The 12,426-nt window shown below is 34.7% G+C and overlaps 1 protein-coding gene across 1 annotated transcript; it reads right to left on the bottom strand.

The window, feature by feature from the left end:
• Positions 1-3,648: 3,648 nt before the first annotated feature.
• Positions 3,649-12,426, bottom strand: LOC128205234 (1-deoxyxylulose-5-phosphate synthase YajO-like). Its single transcript, XM_052906740.1, has 8 exons — positions 12,054-12,426; positions 9,940-10,085; positions 9,503-9,662; positions 7,338-7,511; positions 6,067-6,164; positions 5,125-5,306; positions 4,795-4,934; positions 3,649-4,012 (listed from the first exon to the last, which is right to left on the bottom strand). The coding sequence occupies exons 1-8, from the start codon at positions 12,210-12,212 to the stop codon at positions 3,911-3,913; spliced, it is 1,161 nt and encodes a 386-aa protein (XP_052762700.1). The 5' UTR covers positions 12,213-12,426; the 3' UTR covers positions 3,649-3,910.

Below are 12,426 nucleotides of genomic sequence, written 5' to 3'. Positions count from 1 at the left end.
TAGAAAAAAATCGGTCCTTTTACGTTCAGTTCAAGCCAAAGAATAAATCGAGCCAACCGAGTTCGAGTCAACGGAGTTCGACTGTTTACACACTTCTCTATTAAAAATCAATAAGTAAATCCTGCAGACAAGTGTCTCGCCATTCTCTATGACTTGATGTTATATGGACTAGTCCTCGAATCGATGCAGTCTTGTTTATGCTCCATGAAATATTGTTTTATGGCTAAGATATTAGAACATTTATTCTGAAATTAAGTATACTGACTAGAATCATAATAATATGATGAGTGAAAATGTTTGGCGTACGCGTTGGGAAAGTTATTTTCTAAAATAATATTTGAAAAAATCAGGAAATATTTCGTAGTTTCTCCTATTCAAATCAATAATTGTCATGGGGCAGTAGTCACTACATGTGAACTCCAATTAGATGCAATCAATGTTTGGAGAGTCATCGATAGCTAGCCACCAACTTTATACCAGGATTACTTAGCATTACTATCACCTTGACACTTGACATTTATCAGTGATGGCAAATTAATAATGGGATCGTGAAACTAGAATAGTTAGCCCTCGGATGTTAGGACAACAGTCAAGTGTAATAAACTGGCACTCCCTCTTAAACTTCACAAATTATTATGATATTGGAGTTGATGACTTTGTTAAATATTTTAAAAACATGTCTTACACTCTGCCCTCTAGTACCTTCAATACAGACGACTTGGAAATGACACGGCAGACGAGGTTGATATCTAGGAACTTGATTGCCCGTTTACCTCAGAGTCTGAAGAAATATGCAGAACCACTTTAAGCCTGAAACAACATAAAATTTCGACATTTCTAACAAAGTTGCCAATATTTAATTAACTAGAGAGATTTTATTGATTCTGATCTTATCCGGATTTTCAAGTTTATATATGATACTTACATTTACCAGGATATATGTAAAGGAGCTATCGTTGCAATACAAAGTGACCGTTAAAATCCCGCGAAATATAGAGGCCCTACACTAGATAATGTTAACGCTTGCTGTGCGTATATGTTAAACATCTTGTTATGGATGTCTGGTGACGTAAACTTCACCCGTGACTTGTTGTTCGGATGGTCTTTGAGGATGTCGTCGATTGCCGCAGGGTGCTCTGTAATGTGTCGCATCCCGTTCACACGTTAGACTTTGATAACTAACTACAAAAATAAACTTATAAGTTAGACGTTAAACTTATTTAATTTGAGTATAGTTCTAGGCTTAAAGACAGTTTTGTGCTGTGGGTGAAGCCGGAGTACCCAATAGTCTGGCATGCTGATCACAATATTTGTTTGAACCCCCCCCCCACACACACACACACGAGAACAAGCTCAGTGGCCTAAGGCTTAAACATAAACCCTATTTAATGGCACAGGGCAAACACCAAAGACATGGAATACAAAAAAAGAAAAATCACACCAGACTAAGGTTTATCACATTCTAAATTTAAATATGAATGTTGTGCCATGCCTTTTATGTATATTGTATATACCTCATTTGCCATACATCATGGTATGAGAGAATAAACGTTGTTTGACTTGACTAGTTAGAATTGTTGCGATATTCAAAGTATAAAATGTATTTAGTAAAATCACATGTAGTTCAGAAATTTCACTTGTAACGTGATGGTAATTAATGTTAAGCGACAGAAGTACACAGTTATTCTAAACATCGACAACCATTTGTTTACAACTGGTTAATTATATAGTTCAAAGTTAGCCGAATGTTTTAATTGGTTCACATTTATCCAGTAATTATATTATTATTTGGATGTGCAAACGAACCATTATATATAAATATCAAACTATACAAGTTTTATACATATGGCTGAGGATATATTGTTATTTTTTGTTTGTTAAATTCTTACAGTATATGTTTGGACGTCACATGTACATTCTTTGTCAAATGTTGTAGTATACTTATGTATGTGGCTAATAAAATACCATATTCCAATGAGGATACTTTTCTAATAAACATAACATGGAACTGTAACGTTCTTTAATGATCAGTTCTGCTGTTCTATTTCTAAGCTGAACCTTTTTATACGCCTGTTGTGACAGGTCGTTCATTGATCTATTTATCAAAGAACTCAATCAAAGATTACAACAAACTCTGCGTACTGCATCATTTAAGACCCAATTTGCCAGCTTCATCATGGCAAACTGGTTTTGTATTAACAAGTAAAATAAACCAACTACGTAAATGTCTGTCTTGTTTTTTTGTCTATGAAAATGAAGTTTCGAAACGTTTCTTTTTTTTTTGCATCACAAAATTTGTTAAGTCAACCGAATCGCATAAATGCTTAGTTGTTTTATTGGTGACTTTATTTATATGCTTTCCTGTGATTTATTAAGGATAGCCAGTAAAATGAAAATCACATTTCCAACAGTGAAATAACAGTTTGAAATAATGTTTTCACTGTTCTGAACTTTTTGTCATCTTTTAATTTTAAATCAAACATAAGAACGTACAGAGCTCGAACAGACTTGCAGAAGACGTAGTGTTCGCATACAATTTGGCGCGCTTTACTGAAAGGAATATTTTTCTGTCACTTTATACCCGTCTTTTGGCTGTATACCGACTGAAATCACCCTTCATTCTTGTAAAATAAACAGAGGTGGGCTGAATAAAGTAAAAAAAAAAATTTGTCATTGCAAAATAAGACTAGAAGTCTCATTTGCTACTTTAAAATTGGTTGGATCCAGGATTCGACGTTAGAGAGGGCGTAACTTAGGAGCGTAATCTTTTGACTTGCGCCTCTCCCTCAGAAGTGTTGGTTTAAAGTGTTGGCAAGGGGGATTTGGGAACATACCCAAGAAAATTTTAACAATTTCTAGTCCGTAATGGTGCATTTTGGGCGTATTTAATTACGTTTATCTCCTATAACGAAATAAAAAGTAATATTTGACCATTTTAGGGCAAATTGAGGTGAAACAAGAAATATTAATATACTATTGGCCATTGTTAAGTAAGTCGAATACAGGAGAATCGAATAAGTATCGAATACGATATATTTAGCTTTGTGGTTGTTTCAAAGTTGAAGATATTTACTGTTTTCGAACATTTTTCAAGAAAAGTAAGACAAATTATATTTTAAGCTAAGCTTAACGAGATGAATTTAATTCAATTTTGGACTTGTTCTGGCTGACCGAAAATCATAGGTCAAGGTCATTCGACAAAGTTCAGTCAAAACGTCTCATTGTGCAACGAGTATGGTTTCCGAAAAAGTGTGCAAGTTTTTAGATATGTTTCATTTTTGACAATTATTGCATTGTATTGCTCTTCTACTCCCTGGGTAATCAACGGCTTAATATCCATTACCGGTCAAAAATTAAACCAGGAACAATCTCAGCTGTGGTCAAATATTAAAACATTTTCAAGCACAAGTAAACCGCTGTTTTAACCCGGTCGAGTGTCTTCTTCAAATATATTTCTTGTTAGCTTGCATCGACTGCTGCTGGTACCTGTCGTACAAGACACGTTTAACAACACCTCTACAACACCTCTAAGGAGGAATTATTTAAATGTTTATTTTGTTTAAACAATATTTATTGTATATGAGTACAATAAGCAAATACATAAATTACATTTTAATATAATAATTAAGGAGTGAAGAGGTATCTTAGCTTAGAGCTAATATTCATACCTCTCTCCTTAAATGTTTTTGGCTAAAATATTTACATTGTATGATACATTGCATTATAATTATGGGTTTCAATGGGCTAGTCTTTTCATAGTTTGTTATGCTGTCGTACTTGTTCTACAGTCTCTTAATACTGGCGTGCTTGTGGTCGATAGTAGTTTTATGCTGGCGTGCATGTATTCGATAGTTTGTACATGCAGGCCTGCTTGTGTTCGATAGTGTCTTCATGCTGAAGTGCCTGTGTTCTACAGTTTCTTCATGCTGGCGTGCTTGTTTTCTCGCCCTGCGCCTAACGCGTTAATGAACGACGGAGTCTTTGGTGGACACGCATCGCTCATCTCCTTCATCTGTTAAAAAACAACAAATATTTACACCTCAACTTCCATTCCTTAAATGAACTGCTTTTCGGCAATTGTGTTTATCAATCGATGAACGCAATATCTTCGGATATATTCGGATCGCATTTCATCACATAACAATATGCATGGAAACTACTGATCTTGTTATTGTTTGTATTGTATCAGTTCCCGTAAAATACAAATCAACATTTTAGAAAGTGTTAATTTATTATATGTTAAATGTATTATTGCCATAAGTGTTTCAATTCGGACTCCACGCACTTTAACCAGCCCAAACGCGTTCATACCCCGATAATGACATCAACCCCGCAATTCATTCCTTAAATAAATTATTGAATTGTTCCTGTATTTTTCTTTGTATTACGAAAGCATGATAAGTCAATAAGTATATAATTATTCCACCCTGACTCGAATAGCAGGTAATATCAGCCAACTTAATATTTACCCTTGGATAAAAAGATGAACGTTTGAATAGAGGGGATTGCATTTTTTATTTCATTTATTATTGTTTTCTTCAACATACGTCTTTTCTCTTATAAATTTATCCAGAGAAGTCCTCATTTTATTGGTATTCATAGAGAAGTGACGTAACTTCGAAATTCGAACTTATTGATAATAATAAATTTTTAAGTGGTTGTTTATCCCTCAGACTGTCATGCACTTCATATGATCTTAATTCTCAATTATTAAACTATAAGATATTCAAAGGAGAGCTCTTACGATTATTCGTCTGCAATTTCCTAAAATTGCGGAATTATAATCATTATTACCTCCTCCGGGGAAAGTTCCCAGCCGCCGGAAGCACCCATGTTATCTTCAAGTTGTTTAACGGAAGTGCAGCCAATGATAACGGCGGACACCACATCCCTTTGAGTCAACCAGCGGAGAGCCACCTGGGCCACAGAGCGACCTGCATGTTGACCAACCAGTTAAAGAATTGTATATACGAGAGTATGTATTAAGATGGTTAAGTACGTTAACGCCCATGTAACAATATGCGAATATATCTTTCCTGCTCTTGATCGTTTCAAGTTGAAAGCCCATATTTGTTTTTAATGCAAACAATTATTATCGTTATTTATCAGAGCATAAGCTCCTACCTTTTGCCTTCGCAATCCTCTCCATGATAGCGATAAGTTTCCAGTAGTCTTCACGTTCCTTTACCTGGTCCCAAGGGCTCCATTGTATCTGTCCTTGCGTGGCGTTTTTTGACATATAGCCGGCCCGGCTTGACTTTGAGTCGGGCGTCTCTCCACGTTTGAATTTTCCCGTTAACATACCACTGTAAAGAAATATACATATTTCTGTTATAATTAACAGAATAAACAAAACTCCGTCGGGAATGACAAATACTTGTCTTTTTTAATAGTCAGCCAGTTATGCCGTATTTTGAATGTCCATAAATGTAACAGTATTCAGAAACTCCAACTTTATATACTATAAGATGCGACTAGAAGAATACACAATGGCACAGCAAGATGGATACAATACATGGAGCTCCATGGCACAAGGTATGTTTTAATGACAAAGCACAAAACCGATAACAAACAAGAATTTATTGGCATTCACTATACGCGTACAGCACGCCACAATTGCTGTACGCGTACAACACCGACATGATATAAACAGAACAATTGGGACATCATTCAGTTTTTCTAGACACGGAATCAGGATCTTACACCAAGATTGAAAAGTCCAATAATAGAGTTGTATCATACAAGTGAGGTGTGTCTTGTGTTATATAATGTCGCTCGAACCTCTCGTTGTGTGAATGGTAGGCATTAGCGTCATGGCTCTAAACAGGGAGTTCAATTTGAATGTTTTAATACTGAGTTTTGTTTCTGTAGTTTCCACTGTAGTTACAGTTTTAACAGGTCAATTTCGTCATCAGTATAACCTGAATAAAATATACGTGTACAATTATGGTTTCTTTTATAATTACATGATTAACACATTAATAAATTCATATTCGTTTAGTCTTTGTCGACTATTATGAAGCATTAATAAAACAATTCTTGAAAAGAAGTAGTTCCTTAGCTCACCTCTTCAGTGGGCTCCAGGGCAGCACGCCGACCCCCTCGTTGCGGCAAACCTCGTACGCGTCCCACTCTGAGTCCCGGCACAACAAGCTGTACTCTTGCTGTAAAATGGACACTCACGTTTGCACATTGCATGTTTTTTTTATTATTGTTAAAAATAATTCTACATAAAAAGACAACAGAAATTAAGCATTAATATATAGGGATTTCACAGAACTAATTAGATAAATAAATTTGCTTCTTGACTGACCCTTTATGCACAGACAGAAACGTAATATTTGTACAGAAATAGATCTACATGTATTAACAATTAAACAGGCTATTGGGAATTACAGCCATCACAAACTTTTGTCATTACTTAGTCCTCACAATGCCTTGAATTAGCCACATAATTTTAAAATAAAGCACTGACTCTCGTGATTGCAAAAGAACCTCTTAAGTTAGTAACATGTTCTATGTATATATAGAGAGAGCGAGGATATTTCTCGTTCTTACACAGAAATCAACCAATGTTCTGTTTCATTTATGCACATTTTGCAGCTTTACTGATTTTAATAACACCCTTTTTGCATACACATGTTTTACCTGGAGACGCCCCGTTCGCCGATATAACACTTTTATAAACATTAAACTTTGATTAATGCATTTATGTTCCAAATTAAAACAGTAAATATCAAATAAAACAAAACAGGCACCAAAAGTACGATGGTAACAATTAACTATATGTAAACTATTTCAAAGGTTTTAATTGTAAAAAAAAGTATAATTGGATGAACATTATTCCGTGTTTGTGTCTGAATCTGACGAGACGTTTTCCAGCCTTGCAGTGAAGACCATTGCGGTGAAGACCATGCTTCGTTGTTGACATTTGACGTGTTTAAGATTCTTTAAGTGTGGATGTTGTAGTCTATTAATGAGTTAATGGTTGTGTTAATATTCCAAGTTGATTGCTTTACAAAATCAGACGGTTTGAAAAATGATAAATGGATGATACATTATTGGATGTATGTTCGAGCATTTGTTTTCGTTTGTAAAGAGTTTGTACGAAAGCAAATGTTCAGCTTCAAGAAGACGTTTGAAAACTAGAATTACCATTGGTAAAAAAACGCACACTCATACAAATTATGAATCACTCCTTATATGTTAAACAGACAAAGTCCTTCACATATTAAGTCTGCTTATACGTTTCAATATGTCACACACAATGTTTCTTAAAATAGGTAAGTAAAGGCCATATAAACCTAATATGCACCACATCCTTGTTAAACACTAACCTGCAGAGTGACACAAGGTCTCAAGTTCAAGTGCTTAGCCGTGTCTACGATCTTCTGAAGTTGCCAGCCACACACATTGCTGAAACCATAGTAACGGATCTTCCCCGCGCGCACCAGGTCCTCAAACGTTGTCAAGGTTTCCTCCAGAGGGGTTCCACTGTCCCACCCATGTCCCTGTATACAGAGGTGTCATATTAAATTGGCATAGGGCTACAGAAGAATGCAATCTTATTACAAATGGGTGAATATAGTACATTGACTGGTTACATTGTGGTGTAAAACAAACAAGTCTGTGTCATGTATAAAAAGTACCAATTGATCACATTAAGAGGCCAACGGCGTTCCGCAGTGCAAACGTGGAATTAATGTCCTCAAACAATCTTGCTCCGGCTTCAAACGTTCTTTTTCAGCTGATGTCTGTATGAAGTTGTTCATGCATGACCATATCAGTATTTTTAATAAATTGACTTTAATCAGTATTGTTAATGGGTTGGTGCTAGATCCGATAAGGTACATTATTTTTTTTAATTTTGTATTAACTGATTAAAGTTTGGATACGTGGGAGGTTTTTGCGCATATAAACTCTTCTTAACTACTTTTAAAGTCTTCTTTCAGTGAACTTGTGTAAGGTTTGTTTGTTGGGTTTGTTCATTTGGGTTCTTCCGGTAAGGATCCATACAGGGTTTATATGTGATTAAAATTTACTTTTCATCCCCTTTAGTTTTCTTGTATTATTGAAAAATCAAAGTATAAAATTGTTTGAATCTTTAATCTAATCGTTTAGATTTGATTCCGGATAGGTTATTAAAGAGCTGGATATGTTTTGTGTCAACATAAGATGACTAGCCAATCAGCATGCACTGTGGCTTTGAAGCGATAGCAAAAAAAAACAAAAAAAAAATTGGTATTTTATGTAAACATTAACTCCATTGAATTCACTATTTTACATTTCTTATAAATATCTTTCCTCTTTGAATGTATACCATGAAGAAATTGATTTAGTAGCCTAAAAAATAACATTTGATATAAGCAGAGAAGATATTTCCTGTTAAAGCGGATGAACATTTTGTTTGCGTATGTTTGATCATTCACAATTATTACATCTGAGTCATGTGATGTGTTGTATTGTATTATTTGTAATTATCATAGTATAGTAAATCAGTCAGGTACCCTTCCTTGTGGATTAACGAATCATTAAGCCTCTTTTCTTAAATAGAGCAACTTATAGTACTCTACCTTGTGGATTAACTTATCGTTTTGCCATTTTTCTAGACTAAAACAATTGCTCAAGTCAAATGTTTAAGAATGCGGACATTGGTAAACTATTCTGTTGAAAATCATCGCCCAGTGTTAAAAGCATGACTGGTCCAATGTTTTCACTATTGACAATGTCAACCAGACATGGGAAGATCTTAAAATTATGTTTACACATGTCTTAGACACAATTGTTCTTCTAAAAGACGTTCATATCTAACAGAAGTCTGAACCATGGGTTCTTTGAGAATTGATTTCTCGTATTAAAGAAAGAGATACGTATGCACCCGTCAATAGTAGCCATGCACCCCAGGACCGGGGAATAGCGAGGACTTTGACTATTGGTCCAGCCAATCCCAGGTAAAATCCCCGACCTGCAGGGACAAACTGCTGGTAAAATCCCCGCCAAATATCCCCGCATCCCGGGGACTTACACTTGACTGGTGCATTACTTATACAAATGCAGAAACAATACAATACATTTTTTATAAACTATTTTGTTGTCTTAGGAATAAGGAAAAATTTGCAGTGAAAAATACCAAAGCTGATTATTAAGTATTACAGGTAAGGCAATGTAGTACTCAATGCTGTTTTAGAAATAGAATGATATATTTGTAACTTGAATATGATGATGATTGTTTTATTTTGAGATTTTAATTTTAATTTGTGATGTGGTAATGCTAACTTATTGTGCTTAATGTGCATACCTGTGATAATTTGGTGATGTATATGCGCAATACATTTAGCTAACTTTGACAATCTAATTATGTATCTGGTAGAGATACTATCAGTTAGGCAGAAACCATAGTAAGTTGTCTTATGCATACAGTAATTCTTAATTGCGAAAAAATAATCCGGTCGCATGTTGGTGAAATGACCAATAGAACATGACGTGTAATATACTGCTATACCTGGTAAAGATCGACATAGTCCGTCTGGAGCCTGGCCAGACTGTCCTCCAGACTCTGTACGATGTGTCGTCTGCTCAGGCCCTGTCCGTTCTGCAGTTTGTTCATATACATAGGCCATCTACACTTGGTCGCTAGGACAACGTCTTCACGGTTCTGTTTCCTGGAAATTATTATCGGATGTAACAAGTGTTTTATAGTATCATATATGATAATGAACATAAGTGATGATGTTTCCATCAATTGATTGTTTAATGGGGAAGGTAGATCTTCACTGACCTACTAGCAGCTGCACCTTGTGGAAACATTAATGATAACAGTTAAACTGTTAGCATTATTAGGTGTGTAGTAATACTAGCAGAGCTGTAGTTTTTGTACAAAATACGTTTCATGAAAACATCATTCATATCACATAAAGATATCAATAGAATATTGCTCACTTTTTCATCCAGCTGCCAATAAAGGACTCTGATTGGCCATTGGCGTAGATATTGGCGGTGTCGATAAAGTTTCCTCCCAGTTCAAAGTACCTGTCCATAACCTTGTGTGATGTCCCCTCATCAAGCTGTTTGGGGTTAGTGTAGAACTGGAATATGGCAGGAAACGTTGATACGGCTAACTGATTACATTCCATTGTTAGTATGTCAATTTTACACTCGTAGGGTAACGCAACAGTTTGTGCCGTTTAAAGCTTGCATTCTGTTTGCATTTCATTGACATAAGTGTTTGGTTAAAGACACAAAACAAGTATGTTTATTTACTAAACTTGCAATACTAAATATTTTTCATAGCATACCTTTTTGCATACATATTCGATTTTAATCATATACAATTATTTATTTTTTAAATATCACTGTACCACTGAACTTTTGCATACAGTTATCAAGATAAAAAACATAGGTTTTAATCAGTGTTTTCTCTCATGATTACGCTTGTGGAATGTAATATTCAAGAAGTATTTCAAACAGAAAAAATATTTGATGGATGGAATATTTCCAAGTCTTTCCAAGTCTTTTCCGTTTCCTTGAATTTTTATAAACATACGGCAGCCTGTATCTATTTAAGAACTATGTTTCTTTTAACGGTTCGCCTAGACGGATTGGAAGAAGATCAACGTTACTCATTAGGTCCTGTGCAGTGTTAATATAATTCGTTTGTTACTTTGTGAAATACTTACTTTTTATAAACAAGTTTGGTTATGAATTTCAAGTATTTAATTCAAAAGTAATATTGACGTAGAATATAGTCTTTCTATTGTACAACCATGACTGAAATTAATACACACTTACTATATATATTTCATATGAACTGTATTTTATAAAATGAAACACTCTTTTTAACAAGTAATCTCAGTATCTGCTATATACACAAATAGTAATGCAATTAAAGAACTAGGTGAACTCACAAATCCGCTGGTTAAGGTCACTTGATAAAATCAGTGTAAATAGCGTGAGCGGGCAGATCAGTAACCCTACTCCTCTTTTATAAAACAGGTGGAACGGAATGTGCACTATCACAAAATTAAACCTCTGGGTCTAGCTTCAATAAAATACCTCAGTAGTAAACATGACACTTCCCAATAGTGATCAGGTACACCCGTACCGTACAAAAATACGAGCAGAATGTATGCGATAAATGGCCTTTCGATATTTTTTATTGAAACGCCAAAAACAGGGCTATACGTGGAAATGTACGATAGTAAGCCCTACGATCATATGACAACTATTCAAGGGGTTTTTAATTATCTGCACCACAAAGATTATAAAATACTTTTAACTACACAATTAAAGACATGCAATTGTTTTTGTTTAACTTTACTTAGAATCATAAATATTTACAAAAGCCATTCAAATATGATATGCGTAATAATCACTTAAACACTTTAAAAGTAAACTAGTAAATACATGTACAGTAATCACGATGTATTTTACAAATGAGATAGTTATATGCAATGGTGCATATGTATGAAATACATGCTTTCGACTCTGAATTTCGAACACAAATATGCAAACAAAATACCGGTATCTACTTATTATTGCTTATTATATAGGAATTATTTATCTTCACGATGACATGAAGTGTTTACTTCCTTTCAGTAAGTGTGCAAATAATGTTTTCACAATGCTCGCAAAAACAAGCAGAGATATGACTTCCACATCTCTTTTCTGTTGTTCTGATTGCGTTACCAGTGAACGTCTTCACATATTTCACTTTCAATTACTCTTATTGTGTTTAAATACTGTGCCCGTGAGCAAATTTCTTTAGTATCATTTGACAAGGAACATTTTATTAATAAATCAAACTCAGCTTGACACTTTGTATCAATATTAACGTTGATTTGATGATATTTGTCGCTAATACGTGTATGGTTACATGACAATATGTATGTTTTATGCAAAACTTGACAGTCAATTATCGTTAATTGTTCTAAATTAAACATAGAAAATGTTTAAAATGATTTCAATAAGATAAATTTATCAAAACAATGTACACGGATCTGATTGGACATTCGGTAGTTTTAAAAGGCTTGTCAAAAACAAATAGAACAACTTACGGCAGGAAATAAACCATCCGTACATGAACCGAATGTCATGGTCCCAAGGCCGAGGTTGGACACCTTAACACCTGTATTTCCCAGGAAATTGTATTCTACTTCCGCCGGCGCAGCCATTGCTGTAGATTGCCTAAGGTCCTTACAATATTTCTTGTACATACGATAAAACACCTTCAAATTACGAAGTACTTTTTCAATATTAACAAGTTCGGGTTTAAATTGGTATTTTATACTCTGAGTTTAAACTAGGACCGCGCTATCTCGTCTATATATAATCCCTGTGTTCTAGTTAGCTATCCTGTTAGATATAATCCCTGTACTCTGGCTAGGTATCCTAGGATAGTTTAATGACCGATTTATTGTCAACTTTAAA

This window comes from Mya arenaria, chromosome 10 (genome assembly GCF_026914265.1).
Source record: "Mya arenaria isolate MELC-2E11 chromosome 10, ASM2691426v1".
NCBI lineage: Eukaryota > Metazoa > Mollusca > Bivalvia > Myida > Myidae > Mya > Mya arenaria.
Note: the sequence above shows the minus strand (reverse complement) of the source record. Positions and strands in the feature narration are given on the sequence as shown.

Coding starts and splice junctions, on each gene's coding strand:
- LOC128205234 (XM_052906740.1), bottom strand. CDS start 12,212: ATGTACAAGAAATATTGTAAGGACCTTAGGCAATCTACAGCAATGGCT. Junction 6,165..7,337: donor GACCTTGTGTCACTCTGCAG/GTTAGTGTTTAA, acceptor TCCATTTTACAG/CAAGAGTACAGCTTGTTGTG. Junction 4,013..4,794: donor GGGAACTTTCCCCGGAGGAG/GTAATAATGATT, acceptor GTTTTTTAACAG/ATGAAGGAGATGAGCGATGC.